General features: G+C 51.3%; 8 protein-coding genes and 1 non-coding gene across 9 annotated transcripts; 3 read left to right on the top strand and 6 right to left on the bottom strand.

Annotated features, from left to right (window-relative positions):
* Positions 1-35: 35 nt before the first annotated feature.
* ASPBRDRAFT_53592 (putative APSES transcription factor Xbp1) lies at positions 36-1,396 on the bottom strand (the record flags this gene model as incomplete). Its single annotated transcript, XM_067627094.1, has 4 exons — positions 36-730; positions 779-863; positions 913-1,028; positions 1,075-1,396. 4 exons carry the CDS (start codon positions 1,394-1,396, stop codon positions 36-38), a joined length of 1,218 nt encoding a protein of 405 aa, XP_067480628.1.
* A 3,830-nt stretch (positions 1,397-5,226) lies between these two features.
* ASPBRDRAFT_121560 (uncharacterized protein) lies at positions 5,227-9,326 on the bottom strand (the record flags this gene model as incomplete). The annotated part of the gene is made up of 4 exons (XM_067617437.1): positions 5,227-5,805; positions 5,865-8,939; positions 8,995-9,085; positions 9,148-9,326. The coding sequence occupies 4 exons, from the start codon at positions 9,324-9,326 to the stop codon at positions 5,227-5,229; spliced, it is 3,924 nt and encodes a 1,307-aa protein (XP_067480627.1).
* A 1,606-nt stretch (positions 9,327-10,932) lies between these two features.
* ASPBRDRAFT_73790 (uncharacterized protein) lies at positions 10,933-12,802 on the top strand. The gene is made up of 7 exons (XM_067629223.1): positions 10,933-11,016; positions 11,165-11,179; positions 11,271-11,381; positions 11,435-11,466; positions 11,521-11,638; positions 11,700-11,896; positions 11,956-12,802. The coding sequence occupies exons 1-7, from the start codon at positions 10,980-10,982 to the stop codon at positions 12,421-12,423; spliced, it is 978 nt and encodes a 325-aa protein (XP_067480626.1). The 5' UTR covers positions 10,933-10,979; the 3' UTR covers positions 12,424-12,802.
* A 194-nt stretch (positions 12,803-12,996) lies between these two features.
* Positions 12,997-13,067, bottom strand: ASPBRDRAFT_t111. The gene has a single exon. It is a non-coding gene; the product is annotated as a tRNA-Gly (tRNA).
* A 1,793-nt stretch (positions 13,068-14,860) lies between these two features.
* ASPBRDRAFT_122073 (DUF2841 domain-containing protein) lies at positions 14,861-16,394 on the bottom strand (the record flags this gene model as incomplete). Its single annotated transcript, XM_067617487.1, has 5 exons — positions 14,861-15,360; positions 15,421-15,606; positions 15,662-16,011; positions 16,065-16,131; positions 16,181-16,394. Coding segments are annotated over 5 exons (1,317 nt in total), but the record flags the coding sequence as incomplete, so codon positions are not given.
* Positions 16,070-16,860, top strand: ASPBRDRAFT_41050 (uncharacterized protein). Its single transcript, XM_067624484.1, has 2 exons — positions 16,070-16,134; positions 16,193-16,860. The coding sequence occupies exon 2, from the start codon at positions 16,525-16,527 to the stop codon at positions 16,852-16,854; it is 330 nt and encodes a 109-aa protein (XP_067480624.1). The 5' UTR covers positions 16,070-16,134; positions 16,193-16,524; the 3' UTR covers positions 16,855-16,860.
* A 936-nt stretch (positions 16,861-17,796) lies between these two features.
* ASPBRDRAFT_502195 (uncharacterized protein) lies at positions 17,797-18,298 on the bottom strand. The gene has a single exon (XM_067626501.1). The coding sequence runs from the start codon at positions 18,159-18,161 to the stop codon at positions 17,832-17,834; it is 330 nt and encodes a 109-aa protein (XP_067480623.1). The 5' UTR covers positions 18,162-18,298; the 3' UTR covers positions 17,797-17,831.
* Positions 18,299-19,240: 942 nt separating this feature from the next.
* On the bottom strand, positions 19,241-20,079 carry ASPBRDRAFT_28619 (uncharacterized protein; the record flags this gene model as incomplete). Its single annotated transcript, XM_067622536.1, has 4 exons — positions 19,241-19,335; positions 19,399-19,531; positions 19,678-19,861; positions 20,051-20,079. 4 exons carry the CDS (start codon positions 20,077-20,079, stop codon positions 19,241-19,243), a joined length of 441 nt encoding a protein of 146 aa, XP_067480622.1.
* Positions 20,080-21,319: 1,240 nt separating this feature from the next.
* On the top strand, positions 21,320-22,645 carry ASPBRDRAFT_121385 (uncharacterized protein; the record flags this gene model as incomplete). Its single annotated transcript, XM_067617425.1, has 2 exons — positions 21,320-21,560; positions 21,942-22,645. The coding sequence occupies 2 exons, from the start codon at positions 21,320-21,322 to the stop codon at positions 22,643-22,645; spliced, it is 945 nt and encodes a 314-aa protein (XP_067480621.1).
* Between the last annotated feature and the right edge of the window lie 91 nt (positions 22,646-22,736).

Here is a 22,736-nt window from a genome sequence, read left to right as displayed (position 1 = left end):
AGATCGAGTGAGTACTAGAAACTATTCGCTGTTAGCTACAACATATCAAATCTAATTCCGCTATTGCGCAACTCCATTAACGCATGCGCGGCAATGGCTGCCTTAGAACTCTCCAAGGGAGCCTCAGGTTCACAGTTGTCCGTTGGCTGCCAGAAGCAGGCATCGGTCATTCCAGAAGCGGAAAGAGCATCAGCCGAGTGTAAATTGCTGCTGTAGTGACTTTCTTGTGGTCCAACTTGACTGTCTCTCTTGTGGTCGTCATCGGAGAGGTGGTTGCTCGACAAGCTGGAGCCATAGAAGGTAAACTGCGAGCTTGTCTCTGACCGATGTTCCTCTCGCATCCCACGCTCGAATACTGCATGGGGTGAAATGCTTCCATCGGCGCTGTAACGGGTATTGTCCAGCATATATGTGGTCTGGGAACTGCTGGTTGGTGAAACACAATAGGTATCGTGCGGAGAGACGCTCTGACACCCCTGATTGGATTCTTCGAAGCTGTGATGACCTCCACGTGGGCAAACCGACGGCTCCAGGCTGCGGTAATAAGCCACATCCGCTGCAGCTTGATGAATTATCTCCGGATCGATGATCATTCTTTCGAAGCGGTCGTCATTCGGGGCAATGCACTGTGCGGGGAAGTCGAGGCCGAACATGGGCGTTAGGAGGAAGCGAATGTGCCAGCAAAATGTGGTTGCTAGCGCTCTGGCAGCTCTAAATGGCATCCAGTACCCTTTGCTCTGGTTAGCGGAGGTTTCTTCGAGTGGGAAATGAGCGTTACCTTGTCCGACAAGTGCGCCGCCCGTGATGCTGTGACTGATCTCGCTGAGGCCCGGATTCATTTTCAACACCTTCGCAGGAGCGGTCTGAAATCATGAGGTCAGCTCCGTTATGCAGAGAGTATGGAAGACACACCTTTGGATGGCCATTGCACTTAAACAGAGCTGTTGTAAGAACAAGTCCGACATTATAATCCCACGATATCACCCACTTCTTGGGTTTGCCGGGTATCTCAAACGTGTAATGGAAAACTATCCCTGTCAGCGTAGGGCTTGAAGTAGGAATATGCACAACTACCTTCAAAGCGCTCTCGCCCTGTCCGCTCCCTGAATGACCTTTTCGTGCTAGTGTAGGGAATGCGGTCCGGAAAGTCTGCTATGTTGCCCATGGGGTACAGCTTGTATTCCAAGTGGATCTTCTTGAGATCTTCGTCGCGCTCATCATGAACGGGATAGCGGACTTCGCCCTGGGTCTTGCCCCTTCTAAAGGTCGGTTGATCCTTGGGGACCTTCGTCCTTTCCGAGCGGGGTGGCTGTATGGACATTTCATGCTGTGGGCTCGCTGGATCGAGACTGGGATACGAGGTATCGGGGTTCAGAAGAGAGTTGATAGAGGTCATAGGTGCGAATAACTAAACCAAGTAATTGATAAGGCAGGCTAGATGTGTGGCTCAGTAGAGGTGAGAGGGGTGCGCATCGAAATCTTAAATAACGAGGAAGAAAGTCAGGTATGAAGATGCACATCATCGCCGATTCCTCTGCTTCTCTAGAACTTATTCTTACCATCCGCTAAGCCCACTCAGGGAACAAAGTTCTAGAAGGTCTGCGAAGGTTTCGAGGAGAGTCGCCAAACAGTAATCGGGTGATTCAGTACGCAGTACTTGTTCGAGCTTGTATGTCGGAAGATGTCTCTGCCTGGCCCATCATAAGGCTAGCCCAAAGGAGATGGAATGCCAGCCAAAACCAACAGGGGCAGGAAAAAAAGAAAATAAGAAAAGCGGGAAAAATACAGGGACTTGTCTTGTCTTCTACTCTTGCGCCAATGCATGAGTCCCCTGATGGTTTTCGGGGAATGAAATCACTGGCTGATTCTGTGGAAAGATAGGCTTGTTCTGTTTGCATGAAACAAAATATTGGTCGGCCCTCGAGGTTTCAAGCTAGCGGTGAACTAAGTCTCCAAATAGATTCTCGAATAGACGGTGCGCTTGAACGAATGTCTTGGGTGAAGGTTTCCATGAGACAACCTCCGCGATACTTGACAAAACATCACGAGGCAGTATCAGCCACGGTTCTGGATCCAGACCTGGATCTTTTTATTGCCTGCTAGGAAGCTCACTGCTCCGGATCCTACTGTAGATCACTCGCGGATCTCTGGTAGAGTGCCAGCCCTGAGCGATCTCGTTGCCATCATCGACAGCATCGATTATCCTGGTATGACAGGAGCTCACGTATGTCTTTAGCTCATCGAGGCCACCTTCGTCCCACCGTCCATCTAGAGTTACTCAACCAGGATCATGATCCAATACCACCAGATCAGACGGTGGATTAGGTTTCAGGGACTCCTACGGCCATGTGGATATCCTGCGCATCTGGCCACCATTGGCACCGAGATCGTAGGTCATTCAGGCCTCGATAACCCTTCATGCAAACAGATGGCAAGACGGCCCTAGTAGCATAGGCGAAAAGGGGGCCAAGACGCACAAAACTTTAAAATGGGGGTTTTCATGACATTCTCGTACTGTATCGTCCGGGGCGTCCTGATGATGACGTCTTGGCTCTGCAGGCCGGTTGCCATCTGTTTCTGTTCGACGGCGAACTCGTACCATCCATGAGCATCAAGCAGTCGACCCAAATTACATATGAGCTGCTCGAGCAACCGGGGGACTGGGCAGTCTGCTCGTATGACCAATGACGAACGAGCAGGGCTAGAAGAGACTGGCTCGGCGAGGCGGATATTTGAGAGGTCTCAGACCAACGGGAAGCCGCATCTCGCTCTTGTATCACCAGGAGCTGCTTTTCCGCCAGTGAATAATTTCAATCGGATCTCAGGGGGGCTGGAAGCCTTTGCAAGATGATGGTTTGTATTATGGTGAGTTTGTGGCTGACGGGCTGAGGCCAAGCTGGGAATTTCAGTTTTGGAACAGGAAAGGAAAGGGGACTGGCCTCGATTGTCTTACATCCGCACCAATCGATGAAAACCAGGCGAGCGTGAGCTAGATTTTACTGCTGGTAGTATCGGCCCATTATTCCCTGGTACTCTCCCAAGCCGATGGATAAAAGCACATGGTCACACTACTCTGCATCATTCTATTAGACGACAACTCTGACAGAGGGATCCTCACTGGCACAAATTCAGCGGGGTTTACTGCATTGAAGCAGTACTTCTAAATGTCATAGTCGCTTAAGCTCACGCTGTAGATCACTACCGCGTCAGGTCTGGCGTATACGCCAATTAGGATAGGTAGAGAGGTGTAAGCCCGATACAAGAGGCCAACTCGCTGGTGCCAGTAAGGTTGAGCTTCCACACGGGTTTTTGTGTCGGGACCCCACAATTTGGTGGCGCACCAGCTTTCTATTTCCTTCTACTTGTTGATGCTTCCAAAATCGCTCTTTTTGTGCCCAGCCAGTCCTTCAGACCTGTAGCCGAGCCCCAGGGGAAGGGGGAGAACGCATTGGCGCGAAACCAGCAGTTATGAACAATGGAGAAAGATTCCGGCCGAACGGTACTAAGCAGCAGCCAGAGTTGATGAGGGAGGAGCGACATCTCCTCTGAGTGGTTGAGAGGACGGTCGGGCTGCGACAGGGGGGCTGGTGTAAGGAAAGGACAGGCAAAACTCAATATCCAAGACAATGGGAAATTATCAGGCTGCCACACGTGCCAGGTTGACTTGTAGACCGCGCCTTTGGCTTCTCGACCTCCCCAGAATTAGAAACTGGAGGATCATGGGGTTTCTGGGCTTGTTTTTTTTGGGTGGGGGGGCGAAGAGGGGAGTCATCGCATGTGTTTGTGAAACGCGAAGTTTAACTTTTGGGTGACCATCCGGGGCAGTGATTGGCTGCTAGGGTGTGTTTAGGCTGTGAGGCCGCCGTAGATCCTTTGAGGGTTGTAGTCAGACGATAAAACAAATGTGCTTAGAGGGAAAGCACAAACAGGAAGAGTTGGTAGGTATGGCAGATGCAGGAGGAGGAGGAAGTGAGGAAGTATGGAGAAGGATAGTACGGAGAGTCGTAGTTAGTACGGAGTAGTCTATCGCTCCTTCCCAGAGCGGGACTGACTGCGGCACTTCCGGGCGGGTCCCGTGGCGCCTTCCCGATTCATCTTCGTATGCACAAGTCACTCACTACTAGTTAATTACTAACTAACTAGTCAATATGCCTAACTACTGTATGTACCTCATTTGATCCCGATCTTCCCTAGGAAGTAGTTAAGAACAGGGATAGTAAATCCTCTAATCTTACGGAGTATCTATGCTTGTAGTAAGAAAGTACAACCCCTCCCTGTTCCCCACGGCCCCCAAATGCCATAAGAAAAAAGCAATAAATGCCACCAAACGCAGGATGAGAAGTATTTCTCCTATTTGTCATTAACCCGCAAGGGCCATGCAAATCTCTCCGACAAGGCTCTCTCTCTTACAAACAGAAGAAAAAGTTACATCCACTGCAAAGTAAGCGAGTGCATTCTCAGGGCCTAAGGCATCATATTAGCAATCCGTAGTAGTGGTCAGTAAGTAATCGCTGTTACACCCCCAGCAGGACTTACTTTTCATTTCAACCCCATCCCATCTCTCTTTCCCACAGCAACCTCTCAGAATCCAGCGCGTACCACACAATGTACCACATCCCTGGATCTAGAACCGCAAACCCGTCGTCGGGTTGCATCCGATGATACCGCGGGCTTGTGAGCGGCCGGCGAGTATCGAGGAACAGGAGCTTATCTGGCCCTGCAGTGGTCGGGAACGGGGATTCGCCGCCGGGATGGTGATGCCTCCCTCTGAAACTAGAAATGGCGATGGGTCGTGTCGTCACTGGGTGATACGACCTTCCTTGGAAACTCGAGCCCTTGTTCGAAGCCTGGAGTTGGACAAAAGAGGCGTTTTTTTTTTTTTTTGGGCCTTTGGGCCACTGCTGTTCCTGAACCATAGGCTGACCCTTCCGGTCGCAAATGCAAAGAGACGTACTTTGCAAAACAAAGGGTGAACAGAAATAAGAACTAAGAAAATGCATACATGCATTAAGTGGTGTCCCAAGATAATATAGCTAGAATGTAAACAAACACGCAATCTGCTTAACGCCGGTCCTGTCATGCCACCCATCCGGAAATTTGTCCCGCAAGAAACGTCTTCAGTAAACATGAAAGCATCCCAAAATAAGTCATGTAGGTCCCCCGCTTGGGAAGTATAGACAAACACCTAACCCCTCCGAGAACACAATGATAACTACAATCCACCTTCTATCCATTAAAGGACCAACCACCGTTGAGGCGCAGACGCTGCCGCTCAGCAAGGTCACGGCGAATCTCCTCTTGCGTCAGCCCATCGGCACCCGACCAATTCGCGCTACTCGTACGTTCGCGGAACTTCTTGATCTTCTTGTCCGACTTGAATGTCTCCTCCAGGGAGAAGGGCGCAATAGGTCCGAAAATAGAATCCACCTCCATGCCTTCCTGCTGGCGCAGGAGGGACTCCAGTTCCTTCGGCTGGGCCCACTTGGGCACAGGAAGCATCTCCGCATCCGAATCCTCGTCCTCACTGTCGGTCGCAATTTCGGGAAGGTTGATGTTTTCACCATTCGGGTACTTCGGTGACTCCTTGACCGGTGCCTTTTGAGACGCACTAGCGGCAGCGGGAGTTCGGTGTGCAGCCGGCTGCACGCTGGGGGGTTCTGCGAAGGGGATCTTCCCACTGGTGTATTTGGCCATATCCAGCGGGTGCGCGGGTCGTTGGGCTTGGGCCGTCTTGAAGATCGAAGAGCCGGATTGGTGTGCAACAGAAGGCTGGGTATGACCAAAAATGGACGGCTTTGTAGTTTCCTCGTTACACGATCAGCGCAGCTCAAAAGCAATATTTCAAGACCTGGGGTAGTACTCACCTTACGAATGTTGGATTGACGGATCGGCGGGGCCATGGCTGGACGCATAGAAGACATGCGGCTTTGCTCATCCTCCGTCCTCCTGCGTTTGGTTTCGCCCGACGGCTGCATGGTAGCAGTCTTCGATGCTGTCGGTCGGTGATTGGCCTCGTCATCAAGTCCTCTCTTGGGCGGTTTAGCGGGGTTGGGTTGGGGCTGGTTAATTGACCGATTGAAAGGCTGGATCGAGCCCAGTCGTGAAGCTGGTCTAGCTGCCCCGAGCTCACTGCGTTGGGCGGTCTCAGGCTGCTGGCTTCCCTGTCGCTCTAGTCTGCGTTGATTCTCCAAGCGGCGCTTTTCAATGGCTTGCATGTGGGCAGCCTTCTTGGGATCCTCGGCAGCAAGTCGCTCCCGGCGCTCAGCCTCTGCCCGACTGCGCATCTCCTGGCGACGAGCTTCCTCTTGCTGCTGCGCTGCACGCTTCCGCTCCACCTCACGTCTCTGCTCTTCCCGACGCCTCGCTTCGCGCTCCTCTTGCTCTCTTTTCCTCTCACTTGCAAGCTGGGCTTTTCTCTGCGACTGGCTGGACATAGAGCTCTTGAAACTGCTGTTCGAAGAGGCGGTGTGTAGGGAGGTATTGCTTGCCTTCTTCTTCAAAGTTGACGGCTTCGAAGCCGAGGCTGGAGTGGGTGCAGGGACGCTAGACTCTCGAGTGTTGGAAGACACTTGCGACGCTAAAGGAATTTGCCGGGAGAGGGCGCTGCCGACGCGGATTGATACAGGCTGAGGCTTCGGTTTCTGGACCTCGCGGGCCGGCTTGAGAGGGCGACGTTCATTTTGCTTCGATGACTGCTGCTGCGAGACAGAACTTGGGGCGGCAAGTTTGGATCCGGCCTCAACGCTGAGCTCTGGTTCCTTGGATGATTTCTGTAGATGCGACGTCTTTTGCGTCGGCAACACGGTAGCTGATTCGGTAGTTGGCGCACGAGCTTCATGTTCAGCGGTCGGCTTCTCCTGTGGCGCCTTGAGTTTCATGGCTCTCTGTTTCTCCAGTTGCCGGGCTCTCTCCGCCTGCTCTTCTTCCCTCTGGCGGTCTTCCAGCTCTTTTTGTCTGCGCTTCTCCTCCCTTTCCGTGGAGCTGCGCGTTCGGCGGCCTTCCTGGCGTGGAGGGCTCGGGGGCTGTGTCGACTGCGGCCGCTGGCTTTCCCTATAACGATCTGTGTCCAATCGTCCTGTATGTCTTAATCTCGGTGGGTCCGGAGACGCAGATTCTACTCTGGCGGCAGCTGTAACCCCTCCAGTATTCATGAAAAGGCCCTTGGCCGATTGTACGATAGACTGAAGCCGCGATTTGGATGCACTTATCGGTCCATCATAGCGCTCGGCCGGGGAGCCAATTGGGGTGGTGGACATGTGGTTGTCGATGTTTGCAGACGCGCTCTTCTGATGGTTAGGCCGCTGTGGCGATGAGTATGATGGCGTTGACGACTTTCCACGAGCTGCATTTGAAGCGTGCTTTGAGATAGTCCTCGGCTCCTCCGGGGGATGAACGTCTCGTTCCTTATCGGCGGAAAGGCGGTCTTCTTCTGCAGCTCGGGCTATCCGAGCGCTGGAGTGTTTACCCATGCTATCAGCTTTCTGGCTAGCACGTATATCTGGCCGGGCGGGCGAATTCAATGGCTTGATCCAGTCGTCATCCGCAGCAGCGTCAGGAGCGGGGGTCTCGCGTGACTTTGAACCGGATGTCTCCTGCTTAGCTTCGGTTTTGGCAGTGGGAAGTTCAGGGTATGTCACCTGCGCGGTCGACAACCCAGGGACTGAAGGAATGGATTTGGTAGGTCGAGAAGGCTGAAGTTTGCCGAGCATGCTGATCTTCTCGTGCAGGAGCTGAGTGGACGACTTATTGTGAAGCTTGCTGGCTCTAGTATCGGCATTTCCATCTTCATCAATGCCATCTTTCTTATCATCAATATCCATCTTGTCGTCATGAACATTGCTGTCCTCCGCAGCATGCTGGGTCGTCCTATGCCCACCGGTCTGTCTGCCTAGGTAGCCACCGGCGTTACTAAGCTTGGTAAGGTCGAGATGGCTCGTGCGGGAGATTCTCGAGCCTCCCAGGCTCTTTTTCGTCAGCGGTTCGCGAGCTGGGAGTGATGCGAAAGTCAGACTGCTTTTGCGAATCAGCGGGCGTACTGGAGATCCCTCCGAGGGTGAGCCAATTTCATCGAGACTATCAAGGGCCATGTCATCATTTCCGTCATCTTTGTCTTCCTGATGAGGTTCGAGCCCCTGCGAAGTTGCTTTCGTTGGCGGACTCGATCTCGCATCCTTGGACGGACTAGAAACTGGCTTTGGTGAGGATTTCTCCGTGGGCAAAATCTCGCGTTTGGGTGTAGGTTCGGACTCATGTTCTTGATGGGTATGAGCCTTCGGTTCGGTCTCTGGTTCTGGCGCATGTTCAGGTTCCCGCTCAACGATGTCTTCGTGCTCCGGCGCAGGTTCCTCCACGTCTGACATAGGCTTGTCTTCAGGTTCCTCCTCGGGTTGTGTTTCTGGATCGTCAACCTTCTCTGTATTCTTCATCGGTGACTGTTCCTTCTGGGGACTAGTGCTAACATCCCGCTTGGGCGACGATTCAGTAATCTCAGGCTCGACGGTTTCTTCGCGGTGGTGAACATCCTCGCGAGCGGAGTGGAAAGAGGCCCCTGTAGTACGGCGTTCTTCTTGCGGGTTTTGGGTTGTCTCTTCGGCAGCACTAGGCTCTTGATCCATGGGCTGAGTGGAGGACTGCGACTCGGGCTGCACTTGTGTAAGGACCACATCGTCATCTTCCTCTTCTTCGTCCCTCTCTTCTTCCGGCATGCCATGGTAACCCGAGTCTGTATCGTATTGCGGGAAGGAGTTAAGATTCTGGGTCAGATCCGGGTACTGAGGTTGTGATGTGGTCTCCGTGGTCTTCTTGGCTTCCGTCGCAGTGGCTGGGCCTGCAGTCGTAGTGACGGTCTTGGTTGGTGAGCGCTGAACTGCCGGACTAGCACTAATTTTGTTCTCTGTCTTGCTACTATTGTGTGCGGATGAGAAGATTTCGCTCAGAGGCTGGGAATAGTACGTTAGCAGACGATATATGAGAAAGATGACTGGTATAGCTCACCACTCGAGGTTCGTTCGCATCCCGCTTCCGCACTGTGCGAGGCGTTTTACCTCGTAGCTTTCCGGGGGTTTTGAAGACATCGGCGAAATTGCTATGCAACAGTGAGCGTCAGCAGCTATGCGTTAAGCCTTTATCTAGACTGGCGCAACCCACGATTGGTTGTCGGAGAAAACCTCGGCCATATGTTCGTTTAGCCAATCCATCTCATGGCGCACTGGGTACTCAATTTCCTCCATTTCCTGATCCACCAGCTGCATAAAGTTTTCCTTTTCGGTTGAGATCCACGCTGCAGAGCCTACAGGCTTCTGCGCCCTCGCGCCTGCCGTGGCCATGGCGATGTAAACAAAGCGGTCGCACAGCGGGTTGACTGGGTACTGTAGAAAGGGCGTAAATGATCGAAGGGCAAGAAAGCCCGACCTATATTATAGCGAGAGACAAGAATGGGGGCATTGAATAGTGGTGCAAAGGCGATAAGAGTTGAAGGTCGACTGGGGAGCTGAGATCGCCTGTCGTCGGGAGTCGAGCATCAAAACATCGGCAAACGCGTGAGTCCCGCCATGGCACGTGACGGTGCATCATACTTAGTGCCTGATATCGGAGGCATCAATATTGCGTCCAGGCAGGCAGGAAGCAACGAGTACGAAGTATACCAGACACATTATCGCTCATGGGAGTTGCAAGCCAGAGTAGCTGCCATATACCCCTGAGGCGTTTCTTTGGCCATTTTAACTTTTCTGGCTTGTTCCTACGATGTATCTATCTATTTTCCACTCCTCTTTCGGTAAGCATCGCTAGTCCCGCCCTATTGAACCATGTTGGTATCGCTCGTTCGAGAGCTATTGTTAGACCAGGAACTGACGTGGGCGGAGTGTTTCTTCATGTAACAGCGGTGGTCCCTTGCTGTGCTCTTGGGACTTACATGGGGATCACTGCGGCCAGTTGTTCCTGTGCACCGATCAGACTATCGACCAGCCTCCAATATGTACCATACCGGACTGGATGGTTTCACAATCGAGAGGTGACCGAGGAACCAGTCAATGTGCCGCGATTCAGAGGAGAGGCGTTCTTTTCCATCGGTTTGCAAACCATCATCCATCGTTCAGAATTCTTCGTTATGACCGGGTCATGACATCATCTGTCCGGCACAAGTCGTACTGAGTGTTAGTATATTCCCTTTCAACTCGGTTGACAGATTATCAAATGGCCAGAAACTCGCTCCATCGACCCGATAGGATAGTCCGGGGCGTTACTCAAGCATCGAATCATTTGTGACTTTGCAACTGGTCTGCACGGGGAATGCAGAGAATCCCAGATGGGGTGGGAGAGCCAAATGGCCAGGGTTGGATGGGTGGGTGATGTATGGAATGGTAGAGTTCATCGTAAGTAGTATTGGTCAACCATGGAGCCAACACCTACTTACTTTAGGTAGACTCGTGTATCTGGGCCCCTTGCATCCGCCCACACCGTCTGAAAGAGAGAGACAGAGAGAGAGACACACACACAATGATCATTAATAACCAGTAGTTAGTTCATTAGCTAGGTAGATAATTTGTAGTTTAACGGCTGGCCAGACTAAAAAGATAGTCCGAAACACCGGGTCCATCGTCACATGCGGGCCCTTTCCGCTTGGAAGGCGCGAGAAAAAGGCCAAAATCCAAGCACAGCAAGCAAAGCAAAGCAAAACAAGCAGCAACTCAGCACACGATCATTGCATCACCCTCTCCTCTCCTCTTCTCTCCTTATCCTCCCGGCCCTGTTCTTCCCTTTCTCCTCCTCCATTCTCGTCCCTTCGCCGCCAACTCTTTTTAATCTTCGCTTCTCTTTCTTCTTGCCTCGGTCGCTCTCTTCGTCTTCACTTGTATTATCTAGTTTCAATCCACCTTGAGCTTCCCCTGAACCCGCTCTTCAGTCCCGGCACTTTCCTCCTTATCTTTCCCACCCGAAAATCCTCCAGAGCTTCCGAAACGCACACACGACTTTCCACCATGGCTGACGTGAGCTATCCCGACACAAATGGCCACAGTAAGGTACGAGCAGTCTCCGGTTCTCGTGTTTTGCTGTTTATGGAGAACACATCGAAGCTGATTTTGTCTCTGATCGCAGTTCCGAATCTCCCACGCACATGCTCCCAGTGTAGGTTACACGAACTGACCGTTACTCCCTCGCTTAGGCGCTCTCGCAAAAGGTAAATAGCTGGCTCCAGATACACCTACCTCGTGTTTACCGCACAAAATGGTGTTTCAACGTCCAATTGATCTGACATTGAATCAATCTAGGCCCCATTGCCGAAAACATCAAGTCCGAGGCGTCCCGCACTGGTCAAGAATTCCGCGAATTGAGAAACACTAGTCCTTCATCTACCACTGCGACCGGTCAACCCTTGACCTGTACGTCATGATACCACCCAGCTTGCATACGTGCTCTGCTGATACCGTCCCAGACTACCACTCGTTGCTGTACAGCCTTTTGAGCGTAAGTAATCTTGCATGCCAGTAGGCGCGAACTCGGTCTAACTGTTTGTTATAGTGGGAGCAACCCCGAGCCACCGCCATCTCCTTCGCGAGTGTCGTCACATTCATCTTTGCCGCCCGTTACCTTCCTCTCCTTCGTTGGTTCTTCAAGTTCCTCTATGTGGTTCTGGGGTGTAGGTCTAAACGCGGGTCCCACACAGGATTCACAACGTATGCTGATCACTGGCTGTATAGTCACCGCTATTGTCGAGGTCGGTGGCAGACTTGTCCTGTCGCAGAGTGTCGTGAGCTCGTTCCGGCCTCGCAAGTACTACACTGTGCCCAAGGAGACGATTGAGGCTGTCTTGGAGGACCTTGAGCAGCTCATCGACTTTGTCCTGATCGAATTCCAACGGGTTCTGTTCGCCGAGAACATCGTTCACACCATTGCAGTACGTTTCAGAAACCCCCAATTACTGGCGACTCGGGCCAATGCTAAGTTGATGTGCAGTCTTTCTTTGCCGCTTTCACCGCCTACTGGTTGATCAAGTTCCTTCCCCTCTGGGGACTGTCTCTGATTGCTGTCACCATCGCGTACATGGGACCCTTGGTCTACATCAACAACCGTGAGGTCATCGATGCCCACATTGAGCACGCGCAGGAGGTTGTCAACAGCCAGGCTCACCAGCTGAAGGATCTTGCTGAAGAGCGCACTGCCCATGCCACGGGTGTTGTGAGGCAGTACGTTGGTGACTACAGCGCCAAGGCCCAGGGATACATGCGTCGCTCTGCAACCCCCGAGATGGCTAGGGCACCCAACCCCGTTATCAAGAAGGAGCCCGAGGCCGAGCCCGAGATCAAGACGACTGACTTCCCGGAGGCACCTAAGGAGGAACCCGTGGCCGCTCAGGAGCCTGTTGTGGAGACGATCGAGCAGCCTGCTGAGCAGGTGAAGTCGGAGCCTCTTCTGGCAGCTTAGGGAGCCGGGGTCTTTCAAATATGATCGGTTCTCGGTCGGAATTACTCGGATGACAGACTTATGGGAATTGCGGGGTAGGTGCCAGGGGGTGAGAATTGGTAGCAGTGGCATCTTAAGTAGGCTGGATTGGTTCGGTGTATGATGACTAACCGGGGTGATGCGTTTCGAAGATTTGCGGACGATAATTGTATGTTTCTATGCTGGCTGCGAATGATGCTGCAACTTGTCGAATGTAATCACCGTATGACATGATATTTGTCCGACCAAACATTGCCTTGATTAGTGCTAATGACGTAGTAATCCAAGTCTGGAGTTAGCAGTAAGCTGAGGTTGTTGATTATAGCGCTCCGTTGTCCAGATATATATTTTGCAGTTGATCAGCGAATTATGACCATCGTAGTAGTAGTTCTTGCCCAGAAGAACCTGTCACTCAGTCAACTTATATTAATTAGTAGGAGCAGCCCTACCGTACTAATATATCATTTGGGACCCATAAGACTATATCTAGACATGCTAAGCGGGAGCGGCAACGGGAACCAAAAAGCTAAAAACGAAAAACAAAAGAAGTTGCTGTGCATCATCCGTGAATCGAACACGGGCCTCATCGATGGCAACGATGAATTCTACCACTAGACCAATGATGCTTCTTGATGTAAGACTCTCATTTATACCTATTTATATCCCAGACTTCTTAGAGCAAAATTGTCAGTGTTCCGGATCAAATCCCGGACGTCTACCAAATGTCACCCTGCACTAACATCCTCAATATATCTTCGATTTAATTAATATACCGTCCTGAAGTTCCTTGGAAGTATGCTATGTATACCCTTGAATAATCCTAGTCAAGCACTACTACATACATACTAGAAGTATCCAGCAGTACTAGGCAACAGTAATAAAAGCCAAGTCTAGATCATCCCTCCCGCACCCCAATATATTTATCCACAAATGACTAGGCAAACGACACACGGACATGGATAACTGAGTTGCATGCATGCAGGACATGAATCAGCAAACTCCAATACCAGTTAGTTACAACCATCAATCATACACACACTTATCACTGATTGAAACGTCACCGCCAAAAAGAGTCGGAAAGAGGGGATGAAAAGAACACCTACTGCACTACTACGCAGATGGATATCCGTAGTACTAAGGGGATAATAACCACGTACTCAATATGTAGACTGCCACCGCACTACCGCAATTAATCTCTGGCAATTAGTCAGTCAGTCAAGTTTCGAAACAAACCCCGCATAATTGAATATTTGCTCCACCCTCCGGGGAACAAGACGACACCAAACCAACCTGGAGTAGCTGAATCAAATGCCGAGAAACCCGAGAAAGAAGCCCGAAACATGACAGCCAGCTCGGTAAAATAACCGTAACGGCCTCTCACACAAGCATAGTTGTGTATGGGCGGATGTACATAGAATGGACGGATAGATAGATAGTATGCCGTACACGCAAGCAAAGCAAGTAGGCAGACGGTTACCTTTTCCTCAGAATGGAAGGAGAAGGGGCCAGTGCACACATCTCCCTCTTACTCTTTGACACCCTAACTATGCATACTGTAGTAAAATAGAGAACCACTACAGAGTACAGATAGTTCAAGTCATGTATCAACGAGAACAGACGGAGTAAGAGGTCCAGCGTACCCCGCGAACAAGATATCAATCCTGTTTCGTGAATCTATGAAACTGGGAACCTGAGGGAGTATGCCTTGCAAGAATGTCATTTGAAACAAGATTGCTAAATCCATCAAGATCCGGGATGAGGCCAAAGCACACGGAAAAGCAAGTCCATCATCCCTTGCTTTGGTTACAAGATCTTGCTAAGGGTGGAGGGAGGTAAAATCTTGGAGTTAGAAAAAGAGAGTTGAGGCTTGACCTGGTGTTTGCTTGAGTCGGTGCCTTCTTTTTTTCAAAGGCCGAGTTGGCAATGCCCGGTTGGTATAAAAGTTGCTGCTTTCCCTCATATTTTCCCCCCTTCCTGAGATGCTCATGGTCAGTGTATATACTGCACTTTCTTCAGATTCAGGATTCTCCCATCCTGGGGACTCTTTCGATTAGTCTTCTGTATATCGTTATGTACACCAACTTTTCGCTTCGATTTCTCAATTCCTCCCCTTGGTTCCAATCTCATTATATATGTACCTGGAAAATCGCAACCGAAAAAAAATGGAAGACAAAGCATGTATCTTGGGGGTAATGGTGCTCCCGCCGCACTGGTAAAATATTAAGTAAGTATTATGGTATATGAGTATGTCCCTTCTTTTAGGCCGTTCCTCCCAATAACCGCATTACATGAATGACGAGAACAAAAGAAATAAGGAAAGAAAGAGGAAGACACGACCGTCATCACGCCCTGCTAAAACCCCAACCGCACCCGAGAAACAAAGGAAACAAGGAAAACCCATGACAGAGGGAAGAGAAGTCTAATAATTAAAGTAGTATGGATGTGTGCACCCCCCAAGGTCCGCCCCGGAAAGCCCCATTACAGGCAAGGACGGCTGTGCCTGGGTGTGTGGGTAATACTTCATCGAATAAGGATTGGCGTCCAAAGTTGTTGCCGCCGCCGCCGCTGCTGCTGCCGTCGACGGCTCTTGGTGGAACATGGCGCCCCCAGAGAGGTCGAGAGGATAGTCACCCTCGCGGTGACGCTTTAGCGGCGCGAATGAGGCCGATGCATCGGTATCCCATGCTGTCGGGATGGGGGCTTTGCACGGGTCTGCCGCCTTGGACGTGGGTGGCTTTGATGTGAGAGGGGAGGTGGTGGCGGTGGAAGGAAAGACGGATGTGTGGGATTCGAGATCAGGAATCTCCTTCCTGTAGACGGGATTGCTTTCTTTGAGGGCCTGGGTGGGCGAGCCCAGAGTTTGCGAGTCGGTGAGCTCGGGGAGGTGGACGCGGGAAACACAAATCACGGCGGAGCCATCTGCAGTTGCTAAGTATGAGACGTGTCCGAAAGAACCAATAGTGATTGAATGAGGCTTACCTGTTCGGCCATCTAGGTATCGCTCCTCCTCCTCTCGTACGTGGTAGATCTCGTCGAGCACGGGAATGCGTTCGACGGGGGCGATCTGGCGCCGAACAGACTGGTCCGCTTCCTTTAGCTTCTCCACGCAGATAGCGTGACTTTCGCGCAGTTCGCAGAGAATGTGAACAAGCAGACGAATACGTTCTACATCCAAGGTTAGAGCGACTAATAAACGGAGCAGAGCGATGGAATTACACACCCGCTTTCAGAAGATGGTCTGGTTCGCGGTGGGTGACACCCGCCGGCCACCAGGCTGGCTTCGTCAACTCCGGGTCAAATTGCTGCGATGAGCCGGAGATGATCTTGCGTCCATTGTATGGATAGTTAACCTGCTTCCGGGGCTCCACGAGCTTGATGTATGCTTTGGCAAGGATGCGACAGTTGATCTGCTGCAGGCTATCGAAGGCTTTCTCATAGTATCTCCGCAGAAGGCCGGTGTTGCGCACGGGAAGCATGGACTTCTGGTGACAGGTGATGCTCATGGGGACGAGGCATTCATGGGACACACGCTTCCTTTTGGATTGAGGGGGTTCTGTAGTGGAGTGGAACCTGGGGATGATCAGTAATCGGGTCGTGTTGAGATTGAGAGAGGGCGCAAGTACATTTGTTTAGCTGATAGATCGCTGGCGCTGGGAGATTCTGGGGAGAGTGGGCTTCTGCCCCTAATGTCTTCTGTAGTTGTGTTGGTGTCAACAAATCATCCGTGCGAGACCTCGACAAGGAACCCTACCGAGCATTTTGGATGGATCACCTTTGCCCGACAGTGCCACCGCACGCAGAAAGTTTTCGGTCACGCTGGGGGAGAGGATCGTCTGGCAGTTGTTCGCGATTGACTGTGAGGCCTCGAAGCGTAATTTGCCATTGTCGTCTATGTAGATGAGGGCGAAGTGCATACAAGCCAGCCCGTCTAATGGCGCATCCATGGACACGGGAGTGTGAGACTGGCACGGTCAGCTTGCGTTGCCATAACACTCGCCAGACATGAATCTTACCATGGAAGCAGAGAACAACGAGGTTTGAATGTGATAACTCTCAAGGATTCAAGGTATACTTTGCAGTGGAATGACCTGTAAGAGTTCGATCAGGCTTCTGGTCGCAGTCGCGCAGGAGACAGAGAAGAAGCATCTACACTTGAAAGAAGTGAAACTCAGAAACAAGGCACGAGAAGGAGCATTTTTAAAAGAACAGGACTCAGGCAAGAGGCAAAGACCAGCAATATTGCAAAGGAAATGGGGGGGTGGTATGGCCAATAGATCCACTCGCCGTGTTAAGCTTACCGGATCGACCTCAACCTGGGCTTCAGCTTCGTTTCGTTTCCGGATCCGCGACGCCCCTCATGCAATCTTATATGCGTGCGCGAATATATTTCCTGTCTCTATTAGAAATTATTAAACCGTTGGCTCGTCTCCAGAACCGCGTCCAAAAAGGAAGGAAAAAGCAACGCCAATTCAGACTAGGCTATAGTACTTCCAGTACACCGTAATGATGGACCGTCGCAACCAGATCGATGGATCGGCCCAAGCTGTGTCACTAATGTGCGTGGCCCTATGTGGCACAGCAGCCGACGGGTCCCTATCCGCTCGCATGCATTTGGGCGTAGGAACTAATGCTCTGCTGCATCGTTGCTTCCAATCACCGAGCCCGAGAGGGGAGGGTCAGGTCGAAGTCCAGTTCTGCTGGCAGCCTTGGAATAAATGAAAGTGGCTAGCTATCGGAGTGGATCTTCCAAGAGATTGCTTTGCCACCTCCGGTTGGTCATCTCTCGAGATCATAGTCCCATTTCCCTAAGTTGGGGTTTGTTTGGTTGCTGGGGAATTCGCATTGTGGATGAATTTGCGTCGTGTAGCATGTATACTACCACTTCCGACAGTCGTGCTGGAGCAGGTTATGCCACCTGCTAGCAAGATTAGCAAGATCGCCTCGAGCTGGGGAGCCCAATACGTCCGCTGGCGCATCAATGGAGGCTGCAATACATACTCTATCTTGTTCGATAGCATGCGGATGTGCCAATTCGCCTGTCTACCCTTGCCTGTTATGGAAGACTTCGTGTCTCATTTCTCCTATCTACGCGATTGCCTCTTCCAGATATTGCTTCAATCTACCGAACACCCTCCCCTTGCCTGATGCGTCGGGTGTCAGACAGACAGAGTTGCAGTTCGTCCAGTCACGGTTCGCTCTGAGATCCGACCTGGCTGGCCGGCGGGGCAGACGCTGTCACCAGAGAATAGCTAGCACGCCAGGCACCATATCGGAACATCCCGAGAAGGACATTTGTCATGGTATTAGCAAAAGTCAATAGCGGATGGTCAAGTAGTATAGACCTCGGAGTGGCTGGGAGGCACTTCGTTCTACGTGGACCACCAGACATCTCAAAGCGATGCACAGGGCATGCAACGGTACCTCCCACTTCCGGTGCTCACCCATTTGTCAAAAGAAGCCCAATGCGGGTTTCCCGATGTGTATATACGGATCAGTCGAGGATCATGGGTTAACCTAGCATGACAGAGGTGCCAGTCTAGACAGGCAAATTGGCGATATCTACTACAAACTGGGGTCGGAAAACAGTTGCGAGGCTGCCTTGACCCATAGCGGCGACTATCACTGTTGTACCGCATCATATTTGATGTTTGTTTTTTTTCTCCATTTGGATACCCGGACAACACAACGCCATTGCTGGCCATCGTTCCTGCTACCCACATGGCAGATGTCAGGTAGTGACTTGGTCGAGTCTAGATCAGAGGTAGCCTTGCCACATTGCGGTACTTCGTGGCTATATTGAGCTTGCTGTTGGGATGCCCAAGCCAGTGTCCCGAAAACCTGGCGGGTGTAATTGCCACCTTGAGATTCTTGGAAATGAGCGCAGATGGAAATGATCTAGAAAGAATCGAATGATTTCTCAGGGGAAAAAAAAAATAATAAATAGAAAAAGAAATCATCATGGAAAACTTAGCACTCGAACCGTAGCTGGACCCTTATGGGGACGTGACGGGGACGGTTGCCGCCGGCCCACCAAGGCCATTGGCTCTTCTGCCTTCAGACCATGTCTGATCGAATGATGGCTGAACCGATCCTGACGCGACAGATAGGAGCCCCGCCTCTGCCGAGACAAGGTTGTGACAGATCGCGGGCAAAGAACCCACTTGTGTCTCATGAGAAGAATTCATTGGCGAACAGGAGGATGCCTGATCGTTCTTGGATCGCCTAATTCGCGATAATTCCGCCAGAACCGAAGGGAAGCAGCGCGGTACGGCTGGCCTGCAACTGAATGTCGCAGAGAGCCATTCAAGATAAGCATTGGTTTGGAAAATCCCAAACCCGCCGATGGAGTAGTACGGCCCTATCCGCCTGTTCCAGGTGTCGTTGGGAGGGAGGGAGGTTCATCAGTTTCGATGTATGATGTGTCGGCCGGCGAGACTGCAGAGGAGCGCATATTGCATATGATACGGTGACCTGTCACGGTGGCTGAACGCCCGACATGCATGCCGGAGGGCATCCGGAAGTAACGAGCAATTTATTAACCTACTGAGTATAGTCGAGGCTCACTTTTGTCATGGTTTATAAATAAATAACTTCGGTTCGGCGAGGAAAACTTTGCTGCAGGTGGGACGGAGCCTTCATCCAAAACTATTGTTGAGAAGGGCTGCGCCAGAAGGTAAATCATCGACAGATAGTAAGCTGCCAGTCAACTGACAGGCAGGCAGCCTGATTGCTCACATGATTTATAGTGTGCGCTCCATCTCCATACATAGTTAGATGCTGAAGGTTCGGGCCATGTCGGTCAAGTCTGTGCTTTAGCTAGGTTGGTGCTATCTATGATGACAGCTTGGCTATCGAACTTTCCGAGGCCTGAAGGAATATCAACTCCATGCATCACTATCATGATATAGAGAGAACTGAAAGTCAATAAGCTTACTCACCCTTGTCAATAATGCTTACAGCCCGTCTTGAATTGCATTGAGATATTACGCCACGCCACGCCACGGATGCTGCCATATGTACTTGCCGACATGAAAGGCACGAAGCGGAAGAAGTATCCGCGGATTGTTTTCTTTTGGATAAAACCTACTACCTACTAGTCCGTAGTGCTTGTAAGTATGGAGTGAACGAGCCCCCAATTTGTAATTCAAGTGCTGGGTCAAGTTGGATTGAACATGATAGGGAACAATTCCCCGATGTAGCAGGACAAGGCCTCGCAGAAGATAGGAGGTGGCCTACTCCGTGGCTAGTAGTTGGAAATTGCCCAGCCATGGCGACGCCCGCATTTCTAGAAAAATGCCAGTTCTGCGAGGGAGATCCACTCGGGGGTGCCTGTCGTCCCATAGTTCGTCTTGGGTTCATCGTACGTTTGTTGAGTCGGCTTGCTGTGGGGAAGGGGTCGTATTGAGCGATCAGCTTAGAGCTATTGTAGCGGTATGAATGCCGAGCTTTGATTGCATTGATGGATTATGAGCTGAGATTGTCTTTTGAGTAGCTGACTTTAGTACCAACTCAACGTGGCCTATGCGTGGTGAGCCCGCGAGAGCTCGATAGAGGCCATGGGTGATTTGTATAGATATAGGTGTGAGTAATTACTTATTTCGACACTTACATCTTCATTGTGCTAGTGGCACAGACCATTTGGCTGAGTAGAGAGCACTTGCTCTTATCCAGAGAGAGTGTGAGTGAGTGAGTGATGGAAGTAAGCTCGAAGGCCTACTTGCTACTTTCATAGATGAGGGATGCCTCAGGTATCTCGCGTATACTGGAGTGTTCTGGTATGTTATGGTTCTGTCAGACCTGTAACGATACAGAGTATTATTCTTAGGCTATGGAAATTATGCACATAATTTCCATATTACCAAGAATATAACAATACATTACATATAATGTACACGTACGATCACAGCAACTACGATAATTTGACTTGCGGCCACCTCGTCCTTTTCCCTTTCCTCTCTTCTTCCTCTCGAGTCACTCATACTCCGAGGAGAAATCGCATTTGATTCTCTCATCAAGACCACTTTGGTTCTTCCTGCATCAAGATCCACCTATTCATTGTCCATCTCTGACCGCACTGGTGCCTTTCATCCGCTATCTACTATCATCTGGTAACTACTAAGTGAGTAGTGTCTACTGTGTACATTCTCCCCCCTCTCCCTTCTGTCACTCTCTCACCCTCCACTCCACCGCCCGGACGAATCCCATCCACTGCATTAGTCCATCCGCCCCAAGGCTGATCGCACTCGACGGGCCAGCAAATCTCTTTCCTTTCCGTCCGCTCACTGACTTGACTCGACAACTGAGGTCACAACTGCTGTTTCTGACTTGTGACTAACGGATTTACTTTTGCCAGAGGTTACACCACCCACCCTGACTAAGTTGTCGCTTTCAGGGTCTGTCCTTCCATCTGTGCCGGCCCTTCTATTATCCCACACCCCCTTCTTGAGTCTCTTCTGGCTGTCGTGTCCCCATCGGCCAATCATCGCCCCTCTGATTCCCAGTTTAATTTTATTATTTTGGCCCATTCCTATTACCCTTTCGATCCTGTCGTGGATCGTTCCAGAAAAGAATATTCTACGGAATTAAGCAGCGCAATCGCCAGGACACTAAGTCGTTAGAGGAATTGGCTTAGTGTCTCATCCCGCCCATCCCTGGATTCCGGCGAGTCAGAGTGTGCGACCGACATTGACTGTCGTTGCTGCGGACCTGATCCGTGGAAGATTTTAATTTAACCCCCCCCCAAAAATTAAACACTAAAAAAGAAGAAAGAAAAAAAATCCCAAAGGAGGGAGAGGGAAAAAAAAATATAATAAAAAAAAAGAGGAGAAAGCTTGTGGCCAACCATTGATTATCCTCTCTCTTGCTCTTATCGACCGACATGGACCCCAACGTTCCCGGATTCCCTTCTGCGATGCAGCAGACCGCGGGTTTTCCTGTCACTCCCCAAAATCCACAGCAGTTTCCCTACTATCCGAATGCCATTCCTCCGTTTCCCCAATCCAAAGCTGTCTCTCATCCTCCACAGCAGCAACACCAGCATACTCCTTTCGGTGCCGTGCCCATGCAAGCCGGTCCCAGTGGAGCAATGATGCCGTCCGGGTTCCCCCAGCAGTCATCCGGTACGTCGGGATCTTTCCTTTAACCCCCCTTGGCCTATTATCTCCAAGCTCTCTTTTCCTGTCGCTACTGTCTCGCTATTCAATGTAATTCCTTGACCTCCTTGAGCCTGTCATCGCTTCCCCACCTTTTGCCCCTTGATCTACACACGGCTGCTTGTGGCGCCGGGTCCTTTTCATTATACTGATGCTACTGGACCTTGCCTGGTCTAGTAGTTCAAGTACGCGTTTGTGCTAATGGCTTGACGGGTATCCACTATTGCGCTACTACTGCCTGTCGTCCTCTTCATGTGTTGTTGTCCTTTGTTTCCTTTTTCTTTCTGGCCAAAGTGCGCAGGCGACGTTGGCCGTAAGGACTAGCCGCTAACCATTCGGATGGACTAGTAGGACCCCACGCCAACTTCTCTGCACCATTTGCCCAGCCACCTGTGCCAGCAACGTCGATGAGCCAGTACCTCCCTCCCCAGGCGACTGCGACGTCGACTCTTCCCGCAACTACAGCGCAATCCTTTCCTCCCAACATGGCTTCAGCACCGGCGACTAACATGATGCCTGCGCAACAGCAACGCGCAGGGCCTCAACAACACCCATTACCGAGCTCCGCTCAACCAGCTCCTCAGTCACCGGCGACGGCCGCGCGTGAGAAGGCTCGCGTGTCCACGCTCTTGGACATAAACTCGATGTTGCTGCAGGAAGTCATGAACCTCCAGGCGGCTGGCAAGGCTGGCGCACCTTCGCAAGGGGCGCAGGAGTCGAACCCGTCACCTGGTTCAGATCAAACCTCGGACAAACCAACCCAGCGGCCGAGCACCGAATACTTTGAATGTATGCGCCGGTTACAAGCCAACCTAGGGTACCTTGCAACCATTGCCGACCGAGCTAAGAAGTCAGGGGGCGTTCCTCCTGCTGCACCGGCGATCATGTCACCGCCTCCAAACATGCCTTCGATGAATGAGATTTACAGCAAACTCAACGAGCTCTTCCCTCGGGCCGCGCAAGGTGGTATAGGGACACCTCAGCAGAGTCCACAATCACTGCAGGGCAATGGCCGGCCCAGTCCTTCTCCAGCTGTTGAACACGTTGTTTGAAGCACTCCTCATGTTGAGAACAGAATGATGATGTGTTGCGCATAGCGCGAGCTCTAAGGGGAGCCGAGCATACTGGCTCAAGGCAGAGAGC

Source organism: Aspergillus brasiliensis, assembly GCF_001889945.1.
Source record: "Aspergillus brasiliensis CBS 101740 unplaced genomic scaffold ASPBRscaffold_4, whole genome shotgun sequence".
NCBI classification, from domain to species: domain Eukaryota; kingdom Fungi; phylum Ascomycota; class Eurotiomycetes; order Eurotiales; family Aspergillaceae; genus Aspergillus; species Aspergillus brasiliensis.
This window is presented reverse-complemented; position numbering and strand designations above follow the sequence as displayed.